An 18,989-nucleotide genomic window follows, 5' to 3' on the forward strand; every position below is an offset into this window, starting at 1 on the left:
AGCCACAGAGGTGATACAGCAGAGGTCCAGAAAATCCTGAAAGGTGTGGAGAAAGTTGGTAGTGAATGAATACCTGCTATTTCCCTTAGTACAAGTCCTAAATGGTATTAAATGAAAGCATAAAATGAGAGATTCAGAACATTAATTTTTCAGCTCCTCTCCAACAGAGCATGCAGTTAAACTGCAAAACTCACCATCATAACATACCAAGAGCCAGTACACGGTCAAAAAGCCACTGGACAAGCTCACAAAAAAAAAAAAAGGATTCTTGAACCTACTTTAACTACATAGATACCCTTCGGCTCGAGGGTTTCCAGAAGCATGTTGCTGGTAGACTACATTAGGAAAGCATCACTAATACATGTTCTCTTGCCATACTCTCTTTGATAAATCCACATTGACCAGCATCTTGGGCATGACAAGCTTTGGGTCTGACTTGGTATTAAGACACAATCAGGATTCCCACTGGTTTTCAGTTTTGCAGGCAAAAAACGCAGCATAACCTACTCTACAGAATTTAGTACAGAACTGAAGTACCTCCTGCAACAGATCCAGAGGCATTTCTGCCAGCTTGAGGAAGCATTCTCTGCTCTGAATCCAAGCTTCACTGGAGAAGCAGGTACCAGGAACTGCTCATTCCAGGACAGGGCAGTCCTGAGGAAATGTCACCAGAGCCACAGCTTCAACGTGATTGAGGTCAGGGTGATTTCAGAGGTTACTGTACCAGGGCTGTCATCCCTGTCTGACGGCCAGTGGTTACTGTGCTTGCAGCAGAGACACGTACAACTCCGGAGATGCCCATAATTGAAGTTTTGACTACCACTAAATTCAATTCAAACACAGCAAACTCTGAAGGGCTCCGCTTGCGAGGAGACACATCTACCCTTCTGCCTCCTCTGCAATATAAACCAAGCCCTTCATCCAGGGTCAGAGCAGATCAGCAGAACAAGAAACCTTCAGAAAAAAATTAAATTGTTTCTGCATCAAACATCTGCCTGAAGTTCTCACCCAGGCAATGAATACAGGCATGCTTAGCTCCAGGCCTTTGGATAGGGACAGTCGTTAGAGGCTCATTTGTGGACCACCTCCACCAGAAAAGCCCAGCACAGAGCCAGGCATCTTGTTGGTACTGCCACAGGCCATATTAACTTGTCACCTTCAATATGCATCCAGCAGAGTTCAGGTCATGGATTTGTTGGAAGTTCATCACTTATTCAGGCTTTTGTGTGAGAGGTCATTGCTGTCAAACTGTCTGCTTTCACAAGCACAAAAGCTTATGTTAAAATGTAAATACTTACAGGTGTTCCACTAGGCACTCAAGATGAAAGTCAGAGCAAATATATTAGTCCTAGCCATATTTTAGAATGCTGGTAGTACTTGAATGTCATCTGTTTCTGAACCAAGGTTTTTATGTGGGTTCATCTGCCTAGACAGGAAGCATGATCGATTGGTGGAGACACAGGACTGGATTCACACCATTTGGGCTCTTTTTCTGCCTTACTGTCTCCCTCTGTGACCTTCAGTAAAGAAATTCTTCATGCCACTGTCCCAGTTGAAAAGAATGTGACTAGATGCTTATTTGGCCATGTATGAGGCCATGACCCTACGTCATTTTTCCTAATTACTACAATAATTCTGGAATGATACGGGAAAAATTAATCCAGCTGATAAAGCTAACCTGAGTTAACAAAAAGCAAGAGCCTTATAAAAAAGCAGAACACCCTCCTCCCCCAATGCCTGTGTTTCACTGTTTGTTTTTCAAGACAGAATCTCTGCAACTTATTATTACATCGCCCTTGATGGAGAGAGCATTTTGCAAATTCAGCTTTGCAAGAAGCCCAGGTAGGCTGGCTCACCCTATTGCCTAGGTTTGCATGCTGCTTACCACTTTGCAAGCCATTCAAAGCACGACTTCTGTGTTGGGATAACACCACAAGACTAGCAGCAGCACTATGCTGGCACGGGCCTACTGGGAGAATCAACTCCCCAGCTGTGGGAAGAAGCAAAGCCAGCACAGGCTGCAATCACCACGTCACCCTGGAATCCAGTTTCATGTCCAGTCCAACCTCGTTCTGTGATTGAGCTGCACAGTTCTGGAAAAGCTGGTATCCTCTTCCCTCAGCACTTCCAGCTACATGTCAGATTCTCTTGTGACTTCTGGAAACTGCTATGTTAGCTACTAAACTGGAAAAAGCCATCTTTGGCCTGAGAGGAACCCACATTCATCCAGTCCAGTACCTACAACAGGGGTAATTTTGCATCCCACCTCATGGAAGTCATGAGAGAGCGCCTCCCCCCCACCCTTAACAATGCAGAGGCATCTCCATCAGGGAACCTGGTTATCAGCACACCAGGAAAGGCAGCTTTGGTAAACCTCATGGGTGACACGGAGTGCCGCCTCTCTGGAACAAGCAAGGGGAGTGGAAGGAAGCTGCAAACAACTGCGCTCTTCTGATGTGCATTCCCTTCCTCTGCTCAAGCACACGCAGGAGGCCAAGTAAGCGCACATGACATGCTCCCTGCAGGATGCCACATCCTGCCATATTTCATACAGCATCCCAAGGCAAGCCAGATACTTTTCAAACACAGTATGATCTTTGACAGTATGATCTGTCACAGTGTGAGAGGTTCTCAGAGACAACACAGGGGACAAAGGAGGGAACAGCACTGACAGATTTATCCAACAGTGCCGAACTGTTCCTAGCCACACTTCTCTTAAAAGGAAAAAACCCAAGCAAACAGACACACTGCAGCCACATGCAAACTTTACAGTGCATATTCCTTCTGCTCTTTGCTTTTGGTAGCTTGCTTTAGTTTTATGAATTTCTCCTAACTCTCACTCACCCAAACCCTTCCCATTCCTATAGAAAGTAGAGGTCTGTTTAGAAGGGGGGAGCGAAAAAAAGAACTGTGGAAGTGGTTTTACGTTCTGCTTAACCCCCTCAAGCTGCTCCCAGCCTTGCTCCCCGTCCCCCCCCACACACGGTGCTGTGTTTTAAGGAGTGCTGGTTATGCTGACATCAGTGAGGCTCCGGGGGCCATCTAGGCAGCTGTTCCTGCTCCTGTGTGCGGCCACGAGCCAAATCACTCTGCCTTTTTGGTGATGTTCCCTCCTGCCGGCTACCCCCACTCCCGCCCACACGTCTGCAGGGTGGGGCAAGGTGGCCACTGGCAGCCTCTCTGAAAAAACATAAGTGGAAAAAAAGACTGGCAGCTTTCATTTCCAGCCCATGGTCAGAAATGCTCAGTGATTTTTGACAGCGTGCTGTGGATTGAAAGAACTGCAGCTTCTCCTCCCGGAGAGCCAAAGACCAAGCTGCCCTTAGGACTTTGTCACCTAGAGGAGAAAAACACATGCTCTGCTTTTCCTCTCCCCATGTGCAGGGACAGCCCACCAGCATGGAGACCACTCCATAAAGCTGTTCCTGTTTTAAAGCAGACCCATCCATGGAGGCAGCTATTCTCCAGCCAAATGATGATAGCAGAGGAGCAGAAAGCTCGTCCAGATCGACCCAAGTGCACAAAATAGGCACAACAGATCTTCCAGGCGCAGAAAAGGGAGGCCAATGGAACACTTTTTCTTCCCTCTGCTGCTCCCCACGAGGGCAGGAAGCAGTGTGAGGGCAGGAGGTGTGCCAGGGCACCTCTGGGCCCAGCCTGTCCCAGGCAGGCAGGTTTTAGGCAGCTGGCTCTCTGCAGCCAGTAATCCCAGCGGCGGGGTGCGTCCCTGTGCTGAGCCACAGCCAGATCCGGGGAGTGAAAAGGTGACAGCCAAGCCAGCTTCACATACACCCTCAGAGCCTGCAGCTCAGACCCCATGTCAAGATTAGGAAAGTATGCGCACACAGAGAGCACATGAGCTGCTGGAGTACTTTCATTTAACTCTTGCACACACTGTGTATTGAAGAAGTTTGGGTTCACAGCCACGTTTCTGGCCACTTCTCTTCAAAACCAACTCTTCTCAGGCTGCAAGAGCTGTGGCAATTCCTTGGGCTGAGCAGTGCCTTCCGAAGAAGTTCAGAAGTTGGTGAGGTGAGTTTGGAGATGTGGCTCACATGGGTTAAAGACTCTGGCTTGTGTCACCAGTACTTTTTCTTAAAGTTTAAGGCAGGCCCCAATCCCTAACTTTTGCCCATGCTAGTATTTTGACTTTAATGGAACAACCTGCTTAAGTAGAATTGTATCTGTGTTTAAAGTGTCTGCAGGATCAGTGCTTGGCTCGAGCTAGATTTGCTGCTGACATATGCACACACACACAACCCCCCCCAGCAAATTCAGAAAATACCTTGAGTGCTATCAGGATAAGACAAAAAAAATAAGGAGGAAGATGGTAAACTGTGCCCCACCAAGGCACAGTTTAAAACTTACATATGTGTATGTTGGAGGATGATTCACCAGGGCAGGAAAAAAACCAGAGATGCCTGAGGGCTATGGCTGGAAGCACAAGAAAGGTCCCTAATACTCAAGTTTATCTGGGCAAAGGGGAGTCCCAAAACCAAACAGGTTTGTACACTACCAGCACCAGAAACACTGATAATTCTGGGAGTCATGCTTTTAGTTTTATCTCTTCTAAAGAATAAGAATTTAGGTACTGTAATGTTAGCAATTCTATACTGCAAAGAAACACTCCTTCAGCTAGGGAAACAAACGCGATTCTTTACTTCTCTGTACTGAGCACAAAAGCAGCACATAGAAACACAAGTTTCTCTGGAACAAACCAGTCAAATTCATTCAAATCTTCCCGAAGCACAACAGGGCAGAACCCATTCCTGTTCCCAGAGCTTATTACAGTAACATGACTAAACATGCTCAGCAGTCCAATGTGATAGGATGCATCCATTTGCTGATGCCAGAGGAAGATGCGTGTCTCTTCTACATGGCACTGCTCTCACAGGCTGCTTTTTTCAAAAGATGTTTTGAAAAGCGACCTGCTGCGTACATTCTTAACAAGTCATAGTATCACCGGCTGTACAAGTGTTTGACCTCTACTTGCTATGCACTGTGGACAAAAATCTGACATCAGCTTATTCCAACCTTAGTAACACCAAACTGCTTCTGCAAAGCTGGCTGGAACAGACTACAGCAATGCACCGATAAACTCCCAGACAGACCCCTGGAGTGCTGAAAGTGCAACTAGTTTAGTACATGAGCCCATGTGTTTTAAATTTGGGTTGGATTAATCCAAGTAAGTAACCTGATTAAAATGGGAGTCTTCTCTGGAGGTCTAATTCATAGATGTTTCCATTACTCCATATGCTTTTATGCTGTATAAACATAACGAATGATACATACATCACTTTTGGGATGATTTAAGAATGCAGTTTAAAACTACAACAGAAGTCATTCAAGGCAACAGAATGAAATTACTTTGTGAATGGTAAGAGCCAGCAACTGCTCCTCATTTCAGTCTTGGGAAGGTGACATACTGAGGGGGTGACATCTTTCTATTCCCAGTTTCTCCTTCTAATTTCCTAATTTCAGAACCCTGATATTTGTCCCTTTTACGTACAGACCTAAAGCAAAAAGGAGAGAAAAGGATGTAATTTAGAACACATATTAAAGCTAGGAACGTATTTGCTTCTAAACCAAACAACCAGAGGCAGACTCCTGAACAGGTATATATACTTGCACCTATACCGCCTAGAAAAGAAATCAATAATCTGTCCCTCACGTGCAAAGCAGGCATTTATGAGAGCTGCCCAAACGCTGCTTTGCAACCAAAGCTGTCTATTTATGAGGAGATACCTCAGCAGGAGCAGTGCAGGTTCCCAGCATGCCTCTACCTTAGTATCTGGAAAGGCTCCACTACGGGGTAAGAAGATAGTTATAATTAAACATTTATACTGAGGTAGTGCCGTGCAGGTCGGTTCCACTGTGTTAGGTGGCTTTTCAAAACTCAGTAATTGAATGCTGATCCCTGCCCCGAAGAGTTTACAGCGTAGGAAATCAAAGCATAACACTTGGCATCTGTATACCAGGAATTAAACAAAGACCACCACCAGATCATTTCCTGGGTCTTTGGACTAGGCAGCTCACATAAACATCCATTACCAGAAATACTGGAAATTTTAAAATCAGCAGTCTAGACTTTCCTAATCCACATCTGTGCAACTCTGTTTGAATTAGTAGCTGGGACAGTGACTACAGCATGCAATTTGCACATGCTGCTGGCATCTTCTTGTCCAGTGTAGATTATTTTTGGCCCAAATGCTTTTTAGCAATCATTTTGAAAAGACAGCGAGCACACAAACGGAAACATTTACTGCAAGTCAGTCGATTCAGGCCGCGCAAGCACAAGAAAGGCTGCCAGTGCACGAGGTCCAAAGTCAGGCAACAGCAGATCCTTCTGCCCTGAATCTCCAGGACAACTCCAGGGAGGCATCAGTACATCTACAATGCGGTGCTAGCACACGTCGGCTCGGGGCAGACCATGGCCACGTGCAAGCCTGTGGCCTATGTGGCCTTGCAAAGCCACTAACCCACATCTCTTTCTATGGAGATTGAGTTATGCAATGGTGCAAATAAAAACTCTGGCCCCAAACACACAGGGGCCATCTCTGTCCCAAATCCATCCTCGGGGAGAATTCTCTACATTCCCCTTTTCCTGCAGGGAAGCACAGGCCTGGGAAGGACAAGTCCTACTCCTACTCACCAGACAGAATACACTCAAGAAAAAAGCACAGCCTCTAGGATTTAGAAAAAAGACACATCAGTGGCCAGACTTGCAACGATGCCCAAAACCTGGACGGAAGAATTTAGTCAAAATAGACTATGATACTGCAAATTCCATTTGCTGTTTATCAAACAAGCTCCTAAAACAGATGCACTGACTTTGTAACTACACCTGTAGGAATTTCAAACACCAAAAAAAAAATACAAAGACACTATTAGTATTTCAGTTTTTTAAAGTTTCCTGGCATCTTTCATGCTATAAATTCTCAAGAGCTTTCAGCTGTATATACCCCACATAAAATCTTAGTCCAGAGAAGCCTGAAAGAATTTTGCTGTTGATTCAAATGAAGACACGTTTTCCACTTCTTTCTACTACTTACATACCTATTGATTTTTTAAACATGGAACAGCAACTGTAATGGGGCATGATCCTTGTTCACCTTATCTACTTACTTGTTCTGTGAACACCTCAACTTTTGTTTGTTGGTTTTTGAGCATTTAAAATGAGTAACCTTACTATTTATTTCTAACTTTTTTTTTCCCTCAGGGGAAAAGGGAAGCATGGAAAATCCTCAGTCACTAGATTTAAAGCGCTTACAAGTTCCAAAAGCTTTGCAAGCAGAGATTGGGAACTGCTTGAAACTGCAGTTACTGAGGCCACAGAGTTTACAGAATCCACCAGATCCTTCCTGCAGAGTTTATAACCTGCATGGCTTCCTCCCAAGGTAACCGGCATCCACTCTGAGGTATGGATCATTTCCCTCACCCCTAGAAATTCACCCCCTGCTTTGGCTGAACACAGTACTCACTGCACACTCAGCAAAAAAAACACTGCAATTTTGCAAAAAGGAGGAATGGAGACAGAGGATGGAGAACACTTCTCCCACAAAGTGTAAGCAACACTGATATGAAATCTTCACTTTTTGAACAAAACCAGTTTCCAACAATAAAGCAAGTTTACAGCAGGGAAACGGGGCACTGTGATACAGCTCTCCTTACCCTTTTACAACATGGACAGTCAGGTTCCTGACAGTCCAGAGAGTGACAGGAGATCTTACCAAGCAGAAAAGACATGCTTGGTAATGCATGTCTGCTGTATTATCTGCTGGAAAGGCTGGGAAGTTGGTCCAAGACTTCTTCCAGAAGTTGCCAATGCCTACAGTCTTGACCCTTACTTGGAAATATAGTAGGATGTACTTAGCAACACCTGGCTGGGCCATCTGATAAGGTAGAAAAACAAATGCTGCAGTGGTTGGAAGAACAGACCAAAAGAAATATATTCCACAACTAAATACAAGACATAAGTTACATCTCTGTAGAGAACCACTCGTCACTGCACTCACAGTTCTTCCCCTGGAAAATACAATCACGACTGGAATCCCTTAGTAATCCAGCTACAGCTCTTCTACAGCTGCCTTCTGTGGTGCATGCTTCCACTTCCTGAACCTTCAGTGCCTTGCTTAGAAAGCAAGCCTCCTCCTGCAGCCCTCCTCCCTCACCCCCAAAAGCATATGGATGTACACACAGCTAAGTATGTGAGCTGTGCTGCAAGTTATCCAGCTGAAGACCATTTCAGGATACCTTAATGCTTTTGGGGAGAAGGAGGGGATGAAGCAGCTAAGCACACGCACAAGACGCCACAGATACCTTTTGTGTTTCCGCAATACACTGGCAACTGCATCAACGTCAGAAAAAAAATGCACACTTGGGTGGGGAGCAGCACACAGGTATTCATGACCTGGCTGCTTCTCATGTTCTCAAAAAGAGAAGAGCATGAAGAAGAGCATTGCTCTCTCATGAAGAGCAATGAGATGTGATGAACTTAATTTAATGAAGAAAATACAGTTTGTGTAACAAAAAGAGGAACTTAAACGAGGGTCTTTCCCCTACCCAAAACTATGAGTGGTCCAAATTAACAAGGAAGTAGTGCTGCATATTGGTGCAAAATCCAAAGCAGCTCTCTCTTGTCCAAGCCCTAATGTTACCAGCATGAAGGAGTCCAGCCTGAACACAGCAGTGGAATTTATTGCTGTGATGCAAGAGCCCTGAACAAAGCACTCCCAGGTACCGATACACCTGAACACTGACATCACCTGCTGTATGAAACAGGACTAACAAGGGCTCCAGTCAAAGCCAGCTAATCACATAAAATAAAAGCAAAAGCCAGCCACACTTCAATGTGAACATTTTGTTTTCTCATCCTCATACAGGAAGCACATACCTAAATTAACTAAAAAAAGTTTGTCAACGGCTGATCATCCTCCATTTTCAAAGGACAGATAATGCAAGCCCCCATTCCTAAAACACCTACGGGTACATTTGTGCTGTTTCAAGAAAGCACATGCTAACACCTGTTAAAGTATCTACCAGGAGATGCCAAGTGGAGAAGTACTGCATGTATGAGAGGCTGGAATTTCCTCTACTAATCACAAAACATCTTTCTCTTTTAGAACCAAATTAACAAGTAACTTAGGCACATCAGCACAGAAAATTTCCAAGAAGCTTAACACAATTTTTTATCCAGAGTGACTTGAAAGTCTAAATTTCATTTTTCAAAGCTGACACTGGGAAGTCACTTGGCCATTTCGTGCAAGCACCTTTCCCACACTTTTTCAGAGCCTTACACAAATAACATCCTTTGTGCAAATGGATCTTCAAGAAATTTCAGACAGCAGGATGTAGGGGTGTCTTCTTCAAAAGGAAAAGGATCTCTCAAAATCCTGAGAGTATGTAAGTAAATAAGATTAAACAAAAAACATTTTTACTCAGGAAGGTTAGATGCAGGAAAACTAATTTGAAAGTTGCATTCCACATGCTTCTACAGGAAGACTGCAAAGGAGACAGGAGAGGTCATCAAGGCCTGAAAGGCCTCCCTCTCTAATGGTCCTCGGAATACCTGTTTTAGCTCAGAAGCCTAACAATGCCCTGGGGGATTTTGACAGTTTTTCTTTTCCCTTGCTGTAACACCTCTGTGGATGGCTGGGACTCTGCAGATGAATCCTGCTGTTGAAACAGCTGCCTCTCTCTGCATCTTTAAAGAGGTATTCAGATTCCCTTAGCCTTACTTAGTTGAATCATTCTGAATAAACAGTCACCACCCATCAACTATGTATTTTTGTAAAGCACCTAGTCAAAGGCAACCACCTTTATTGATTGCTAGGCTGGCCAACCTGAAGGCTGAAATGTTATTATTAGGGGGGGAAAAAAAGGAGCATTTGAAGGCCTGTGCTGTTTCTAAAGGAAGCACAGGTCCAGGCGGTGCTCAGTGACATCAGGACATTTCTTCTCTGCCTGCAGGAGGCTGCTCTAACAGGTTTCATACCAGAGCAGCCACAAGCCAAGTATCCCACTGACTCTTCTCCCTTTTGTCCAGGCCCTTTTCCTTGTTCTGACCCTTTTCCACCACAACATGAACGAGCCGCCCAACAGGAGCCCAGAGCATATGCCCCAGCTGGCAATTATTTCTGCTTTCAACATTTCATAATAAAGTATTAGCACAAGCTCTAAATAACTTCTGTCACCCTACTCCAAGTAAAATGCTGAAGGAAGGAGGGTGAGATGCTGAGGTACTGCTGTCTCAGAAGTTTGTACTCTTTTAAGTCACTGGCCCTCAAATGTTGCTATTCAAAACAGAGTGGTATAGGGTGAGGTGGAGGGAACACCTTCAGGTGGGAAAAACATCACTGGCAGACATCAAAGATAAGCCATCATCAGATTTCTTGCACCAAAGAAGAACAAAGAGTCAGTGCTCCTGAAATTCCTGTTCAGAAGTACCCCAGAACACAGCCAGCACTTCCCACCTCAGCCAACCTCACCTATGCTCATTTGTAATCAAATGCTGATAACCAAACCTGGCCTGGCAAAGCTCTGCAAGTTTCAAGCCCATCCTGGCTCCACACAAATACCTTAACTTTTCAGAGTATCACCAGAGAGTGGCATTCCCAGAATGTCACCCAAGTCCTGCCTTTGAAATCACTGCCTGTAAAGATTCTTCTAAATGTGCGTGGGGGAGAGGGGGAAGCCACAGCTCCCACAGGTGCTGGTTTATGTAGGATATTTAAAAGAAAGCAACAAACATGCAAACAAAATAAAACAATGCACACCAAGAAAGGATTCCTCATATGCCTTCCCAAAGAAAATCTGCTTTAACTGCTGAGCAACAACTACTCAAATCTCCTACCCCAAAACAAGAAAAAAGCTTTTGCACTGTCTCAGAAGGCAATTCCTTCTCACCCTCAAAGTTTACATCTGCTCCATAAAAGACTTTCCAGCAAAGCTGCAGGGTACCTGAGCACTCTATCCATGATAAAGCTGCTCTCAAAAGAACACGAAGCAGTTCCTGGCCCTTTTCCAAGTTGTAGAATGCTGTTGAAAAGGCATATTTTAAAGCTGTAACCCTATGACTGTCCATCTTGCTTGAATTCAGAAAGGAGGCAGAAGACAGAGAGCAAGAAGCATTCTCACTACCTTCAGGAGAACAGAAAGCAGCACTACCATCCTCGTCTACAGACAATTATCTCCCAAGAAAGAAGCTACCACATCAACAAGGCAGCAGTCGCAAACTGGTCTCGTAACACAGTCCAATAATACACTCATTTCAAAACAACCTTTATCGTGCTGAAAGAGGAAGACATGATTTCACATGTTTTAAGAGTGTACACCTAAAACAGAGATTTCCAAACTTAGGCATCATTCATCAAAAAGTTAAAAGGGGCTTTTTCCACACATGCACAGATTTCAGACTAACAGGATTTACTTGTTTTCTGCCTGTTCCTGGGGACTTCTGCAGTTTCTTTTTTCCCAAGACTGTCCCTACAGGCTGCTATCCAACATACATCAGATGCTCCTGGAGCAACAGATAACTCTGGAGGGACATTTGCAAAGGGCACAGATCAAGGGCCCGATGTTAGTAAAATTTAGGAGTACTGGGGGAGGGTAGAATTACTTCTGTATGTAGATAATTTGAACATTTGACACAGTCCCCTGGAAAGCTTTACTTATGCATCTAGGTATATTTTTTTTAATGTCTTACTAGCAAAAGGTGTATTTTAAGTCAATTAAAAAATTATTGCAACTTAAAAAGTGAATCCTTTTCAAAAACACTCAGGTTAATTTTAGCATCCTTCTGTTTAGCTGCTTAGCAACACTTATCCTATGACCTTCTAAGCACCAACTACTTTTACAAGGGATAATGAATATAACCAAAGGGATTTATCTATATGTTTTTAATCTATACAGTGTAAGTGCATCACCAGTTTTTATTTAAATGAGAAATCCAATCCAACTGAGAGCAATTCAAACTATTTCTGTTTAAGAAGAAAGTTTCACAGACTAAAGTCAAGCTACTGTTATGACTGTAGTGTTACTTCAACACAGGCAAAGTGATAATATCCTTAAGGAGTGAGGAAAGCACTACATAGGTCAGTGTTTGTACACTTTGGGAAACACTGCACTTATCTTTAGTACCAAAAGAGATCACACATACTACTGACAGGTAATGAAGAGATTCAGTTTTCCCAGTTTTCAAACTTGAAGTTACTTTCTAATCCTCAATCAAAACGAAAAGCCATTTTGTCAGAGGGTCACTGAATACTGTTAAGAGTTAAGAATGGGATCACAACTTGGGTGAGCTAAGTCAGAATAAGATGCTTCAAACACCCAGATGGGGAAAAAAAACCCAACAAAAAAGCCCAAAATCCTAGAAAAACAGTCAACACTCTGCTATATAAGCCATATATATATATATATATATTCTTTAGCATTGTTAGTTCTCAAAAGAAATGTGTAAGAGTGGCTACATAAATAGTCTCTTCTGATGAGCAAACAAAAATTTGACAACTAGAAGCTGTCTAGAAGTCACAGACTAGAAGTCTGTGAAATGAAAGGAGAATAAAAGTTTACCTGACTGCACTTAAAGGATGGTATTTTTCCAAGTACATGATATGAATTCAGTTCCAAATACGGATGCCAGGAGGAGGAAGGTGAGGGAGCAAAAGAGGCCACACTCGGTCGGGAACAGCTGCCCTGCAGCATGAGAGGCTGGATGCGTCCCTGCCGGCAGGTGAGGGAGAGCCCTGGTACTCTGATTGATTGGATGATGGATTCATGCTGTTTCTGGGATTCTAACAAACAAAAGGGCCTATTCTTTCCTGGATGTACCCAACTCCGGTTAAGACTAATCGGCATTATGCAGGCCCACCAAGAAAAGACTATATACCCTTAAGTCTTCAAAGAGAAAATTAAAACCTAAAACAAATATGGCTGGCCTGACCCTGAGTCACTGCATCCCTTTCACGCACGCTGACCCTGTGGAAAACAGGAACTGCGGTAACAAAACTCAGTGCTTGTGTCAAAACGACCGACCTCAACGAAAAAACTTCAGCCATCATAACAGCTGTCTACTGTGCACTGCAGGAGTGACAACTCGGCGTTATTTAGCAACTGCTCCTGTTGTTAATAAGCAATTTCTTTTCCAAGCCATGGGGCTGGATGTTGGAATGGTAGGAAACATCCACTGCATTGGCTGTCTCTCCTAGACCACTGCCCCCAAATCACACTGAACTAGATGTTTACTTTCTCAAATAAGTAAATACACTTGATCTTATCTCCAAGAGAAAACAGGCGAAAGAGGGAGTTGGGATTAAAACCGAATGGTTGGTATGCCCCCCGCCTTCCCTCCAGCAATCAGCCCAGTGGCTCCCGGGCAGGATGCTGGCTCCTCGGCGAGCAGGACCAGAGCATCAGCTGCGGGCCGGACACGGCGGCGCGGCCGTGGGAGGGCGGCGGGGCACGGAGGCGCCCGGGCCTCCGCGGGGTGCGCAGCCGAGCACAGCGGCCCGGCCGGGCAGGGAAATGTGCTGAGCCAGGAGAAGCGCTCTCCTCCTTCTGCGCAACGCCGCGAGGATGCCGAGCAGGCGAAGATATCGCAGCCAAGAAGTGAAACGGGGAAAATTATTAAAAAACGAAAGAAGAAAAAAAAGAAAAAACCCAAGCGTGCGTGCGGAGGGAGGCGGGGGAGAAGTGCAGGGAGAAGAAGCCAAAGGAAACTTATCTGCGACATGACAAAGTTCAATCCACCGCCCTCCCTCCTCTGCTGAAAAAAAAAAAGTTGCAGCATCTCGGCGCGCCCCGCTCCCGGCCCGGCCCGGCCCGCGACCCCCGCGGCCCCTCACCCCGGGCGGATGGGGCGGGGGGGATGCCGAGCCCGTGTTTTACGAACTGGGCAGGAGGAGCTGCCCCGCATCCTCAGCGCGGCCCCCGCGGCGCCGCCGGGGGTGTCCGGCCCGTAGCAACGGCGATGGGGAGGGAGCGCAGTCGCCCAGAGACGGGGCTCGGCCGGCTCCCATCCGCACCGGGCACCGCGCCGGGGGGGCGGCAGCCGCGCCGCCCCAAACTTTGTTTTCACCTCAAACACCGCAACTGAGGGAAGGGGGTCACCTCTGCCTCGCCGCTGCTCTCCCCCGCCAAGATGGGGCTGAAGGGGGCGAGGGCCCGGACACCCCTCCTGAGCTTCGGATGCTGCCCGACTCCTTCCTGTAGTGGTGACGCCGCCCAGGCGTCCCTGCCCGCCGCTGGCCCCGCCGCGTAGGGATGTGTTCCTGGCACCGCACAAAGGCAGCGGGACGGGGGGGACCCACGGGGGCAGCGCCCCCCGCCCTCCCCGGGCACGGCTCCCCCGCGCCCCCGCCGCGCAGGCCGGGAGGGGAAAGGACACGCACGTCCCTACCGGGACGGGGGGGGGGGCGGGGGGAGAAAGTGAAGGAAAGGCGAAAAAAATCAAATAAAGTAAGGAAGAGGGGTACAGAAGAGAGGGGAGAGGTACCAGGGTGCCGAGGAAAGGCAGGCGCGGCCGTCCGGCCCTGCCGGGGGAGCGGAAAGTCAGCGGAGAGATGCGCGGCGCAAGCCGGCTCTACCTGCGGAGAAGGGGCGCCTTCATCCCAACTTCCCAGCTCCGGCGCGGCCCTCCCAGCCGGGAACAGCGGGCAGGGGCCGCCGCGGGACCCGCCGCCACCGCCGGCAGGAAAATAAGCCTGAAGGAAAAGTTAAAAGGCAAGCTCGGGAGACGGGGGCGAGCCGGGCTAGAAGATGTTGCTTCCTCGCAGCCCCATCCAAATTGTGGCGGTGGCTGGTTAAAAATAAACTTTGCAGCAGGAGGGGGGGGATGATCTGGCCGGATTCCTGAGCTCAGACGGTTTAATATGGATGAGCATCAGGTCCTGAAGGCAAAACGCCGCGGCTGGTGCCGCTGGTTGGTAGAAAGTCTGCAACAGGGAAGGGAAAAAAAAAAAAAAAAAAAACAGGAGCCGCGGAGGGAGGAGAGGAGAGGGAGGAGCGGGGGAAGGGAAGAGGGAGGTTGCACGAACTCATCATCATCTCCACCGCTGCCAGCCAAACTTTTTTCCTCCTTTTTTTTTTTCTTAAAGGAAACTTTTTTCCCCCCTCTAAGAAGCATTTCATTTTTTAAATAAGTCGCACGACCAGCCGACACGCTGCAACGTCCTCACGCCCGCGCCTGCCCCCTCCCAGAAGTTTATTTTTCCTCATCTTTCTTCCTGCCCCCCCCCCTTAAGAAAAAGAAAGGAAGAGGAAAAAAAAAAAAAAGAAATAGATCACTCCAGAGTTAAGGCACGCTCCTGCCCTTTGTGAGGGAGCTCCGCGGCCGGGCAGCCCCGCGGTACTTACGCCGGACTTTGCTGGGGCTGGGCTGCTTGCGCCGCGACATGCCGGGAGGATGGGCCGCCGGGGGGGCGCGGGGGCGCGCCGGGGGGAGCGCGCACGGGAGGGAGCCGCAAACTTGTTCCGGAAAAAGGAATCAAAATGGCGTTTCTGTGGATGTGCAAAGTTCATCAACTCCGCGCTAACTTCCCGTCCTCCGCGCCTCCCTGGAGGGGAGAGATGGGCACGGTTAGGGACCCCGCCGCGCCGCGCTCCGCGGGCGCCCCCGCCCCCTGCCCGCCCCCGCGCTGCCCCGCGCACCCTGATAAGGAGACACATCACGTGTCGCTCCGGCTCCTCTCCCGGGGACGCGCTACCGCGGCAGCAGCAGCCTGTTGCAAATAGCATCTCTAACTCGCCCTCGTCGCGGGGAGGGAGGGGCGCCTCCAAGGAGAGGAGTGAGCACAACTTTCCCCCCCCACCCTTCCTCCGTCCCTCCCTTCTCCGCCCGGCAGCGCAGCAGCGGGATGCCCGGGGCAGGCGCGGGGGGAGCGGGGGGGCGGCCAGGTGCCACGCGGCGCCCCGCGCCCTCCCGCTGCGGGCGGGCCTGGCCGGCCGCGATCCCGGCCCGGCGTGCGTGTCCCCCGGCGGCCGGCCGCTCTCCCGGATCGGGGCTGGAGCGCATCCGGAGCCGCCGGTGGCGGTGCCGCGCCGCCGGCTTTAAGGAATTCACCGGGGCTCTCCGCTGCCGTGGAAATGTCTGTGCATCCTCCTCCGCCTCCCAGCCCGGTGCCTCACCAGGTACGGCGGCCGCAGGCTGCACAGCCCGCTGCTCCGCGGGCAGGAGGCACCTTCTGCTTGTGTTTGGTTCCTCAGAAACTTTTCGTCCTTGAGCGATTTGGGTCCCCGCAGGGGTCAGCCATCCATCCAGACATAAAGGACACGTTAAATGTTACAGGACCGTGAACATCAGCACAGGAACAGGAGGTGCAAATGCTGTGCCTAATCAAAGGCAAGATGCGGCCGCTCGCACGTACAGGTAGTTACACTGCACCATCCTTACCCTCGCTTTCCCCGCACTGGAAGTTCAAAGGTGTCCGAGACTTAACAAGTGATGGAGAGGTGTTCAGAGTGGTGAGGATTTCACTGTAAAGGCGGTACCCGTTTAGAGTTGTGTGGCAAATAATAACAGTACATAAAAACAAAATACCTGGCAATACTCCATCCTGAAAGCTCGATGGGAAAAAAAGAAAAGTAAACCAACACTGCTTCCGAGGAGTGCCTAGTAAGTATAGGAGAAACCAGTTTACCTTTAAGGAAATGGTTATTTACACTATATCTAGAGCTACTAAAACTAGGCCTTTTAAAGCTGTTACTGGGGAGGTGAAACCTGGAGTCTGCCTGTTTTTTAAAGAAATCAAGCCATGGCCTCTAGGCAAAAGGGTTGTGCCAGCTTACATGGTATCCTATCTCCTGATTGAAAAGGGATTCACCTGAAAAACAGGGTGAAATTCCAGGTTGTGGCAGTAAGCCCTCAACTGACTATTTTCACAGACTATTGCATGTAAGGTGTGATGATTAACTTCATTTGCACCATTTTTTCCAATACTGGATAAAGGCATACAAGCCAGGAATACATAGGTCCTGTCTCAAAGCCATGAGCTGTGATTCATATCAGTAATAAACCTCTTCCCTTCTGGGCTCACGAGTAAAACACGCACAGGTCTGGTGAACTGGGAGTTTGAAATGCCACAACTGCAAAACTGAAAGGTAGCACACGTCTATTCAGAAGGTGAAACTGCAGCTTTAACATGTGTGTGATGTGGTGGTTTCTGTGGGCTCAATTTTTGCCACTTGTGCTCTGTACTACCCAAGCGGACTGGCTAACTCATAGAGGAGCAATATCATAGTTTACCCCACAATATTAGCAACAAACATGAGAGAAAGCACATTCTCATTGTTCTAAGGTTCTTATTTTACAAAAAAAAAAAAAAAAAAAAAAACCCGAAAAAAAGAAAAGGAAAGCCATTAAAAATAAACTGTCTGCAAAGTATCTTTAACCTTTTCATCTCTGTCCCCAATGTACCTGCCAACCTGCAGTGGTTGTTCAGCAGCTTTACAGCCAGCTTGCATCCTCAGTATAATTTGCTGTCAGGCATCCAATTAATCAAAAACCTGAGCAGTTTATCCATCTCAGGCTCAGCCCCTGAAACATTCTGTTTACATTGGAAGACTGCTGTGATTTAAGCCTTCGTGGCACACACATGCAAACTCACAGAGAATGGGCCTGGTTTGCACAGCCATTTATTTACACAAATGCCTGCAGTTGAAACTGGTGAAAATTCCTGTACGGGTAATCATATTTGGAGGTTAGCAATGCATGTCTCCTAGACCTCTGCCTAATATTTCTAGAATAGTTTTGGAGGCATTTTGGACTACCTCAACGTGAAGATTCCCATCCTCAGTGTATTTTATAACCTTGGAGGTGCTTAAGAGCCCTTCAATGTGGGAAGTTTAGCAAGCAGATAGATGGAATAGAAGAACAAGTGTTTCTCAATTCAGCATCTGAAATCTGCTCTGAAAAGGTGGACATGTAAAACTCACATTGGAAAAAAAATAATGATTTTTGTCTTTGGAGAAAATATGCAGATAGTTTTTTTTATAGCACTTATCCCTGTTCTTTCTGTAAGATGGAATGAAGCATGAACCAGTACGTACTGTGTTACATTAATACTGAAAATTAAAAAAAAAAAAAAAAAAAAAAAAAAAAAAAAAAAAAAAAAAAAAAACAACACAAAAAAACAACAAAAAACCCAATGATTAAAAACAGTTATTACATAACTTAAAACCCCCATTAACTGTTAGGGTTTATAAAGTAGTAAAAAGTGATATGTCTTTCAACAGTTAAAGAATTAATTATTCTGGGCTATTGGTGGGCAAGAGAAATGAAATAATTCAGTTTTTCAGCCTTCTGTCATTTGAACTTTTATAATGCATCAGAGAGGTAAAACACCACTGTCTAGTACTGAATGTGAAGTGTTGAGCAAATGGTTCCTTTTTTCTATTACTTATTACAGTGAAAGAGAAGGTAGAGGTAATTTCTGTCTCATAAACCCCGCTTTTATGAATGACTCTCCCAAAATGGTACTACATGGCTTATATGATATAGCTATTCTCTTCACTCTGCTCTTTTCACTATTTGCATTACTGTGGTTTATCCCATCTCCTCTGGCTGCTCTATGACAAGATAAGTAAAAACTATTTTTTTTCCCCCTAGGACTACTCATATTTTCTGTACTTTCTGGATATTGGGACATGAATACCTACAGTGATTGTAAACACACTCAGGGGCAGGAAGACTTTCTCTAGCTTCTGTGTAACCCTCACACACCTCTCTGATCCTTCACAATGAGGTTAAATACAATGAACAATAGCAGAAATAAAAACAATAGTTTTGTGAAGATGTTGAGTGTGTTACCAGATTCATTGACACCACTGGGTGACACAGCAATATTGGTGACAAAAGCCACCTGCTGTGGTCCCAAGAAAAGGACAACTCCGCCCCCACCCACAATTTAAATATCAGAGATGCTGATTAAAGGTGTTCAAGGAGAGAAGAAAAACAGGATGTATAGCTTATATCAAGGCCACAACCTGAGGAT

General features: G+C 46.7%; 1 protein-coding gene and 1 long non-coding RNA gene across 10 annotated transcripts in view; one reads left to right on the top strand and one right to left on the bottom strand.

Annotated features, from left to right (window-relative positions):
* Positions 1–15,920, bottom strand: part of RREB1 (ras responsive element binding protein 1) — a 123,009-nt gene extending 107,089 nt beyond the window's left edge. For 4 of the 9 annotated variants that reach the window (XM_041413177.1, XM_041413168.1, XM_041413170.1 and 1 more), the window contains exon 1: positions 15,355–15,639. In XM_041413177.1, coding sequence (XP_041269111.1) covers positions 15,355–15,394 — 40 coding nt within the window. In that variant the 5' untranslated portion in view covers positions 15,395–15,639. The other 5 variants (XM_041413175.1, XM_041413171.1, XM_041413169.1 and 2 more) reach the window with 4 other exon arrangements.
* Positions 15,921–15,937: 17 nt separating this feature from the next.
* Positions 15,938–18,741, top strand: LOC121340432. The gene is made up of 3 exons (XR_005953295.1): positions 15,938–16,128; positions 16,286–16,366; positions 18,605–18,741. It is a non-coding gene; the product is annotated as an uncharacterized LOC121340432 (long non-coding RNA).
* The last annotated feature ends 248 nt before the right edge of the window (positions 18,742–18,989 follow it).

Source organism: Onychostruthus taczanowskii, unplaced genomic scaffold, assembly GCF_017590055.1.
Source record: "Onychostruthus taczanowskii isolate IOZ18803 unplaced genomic scaffold, ASM1759005v1 scaffold40, whole genome shotgun sequence".
In the NCBI taxonomy this organism is placed as follows: domain Eukaryota; kingdom Metazoa; phylum Chordata; class Aves; order Passeriformes; family Passeridae; genus Onychostruthus; species Onychostruthus taczanowskii.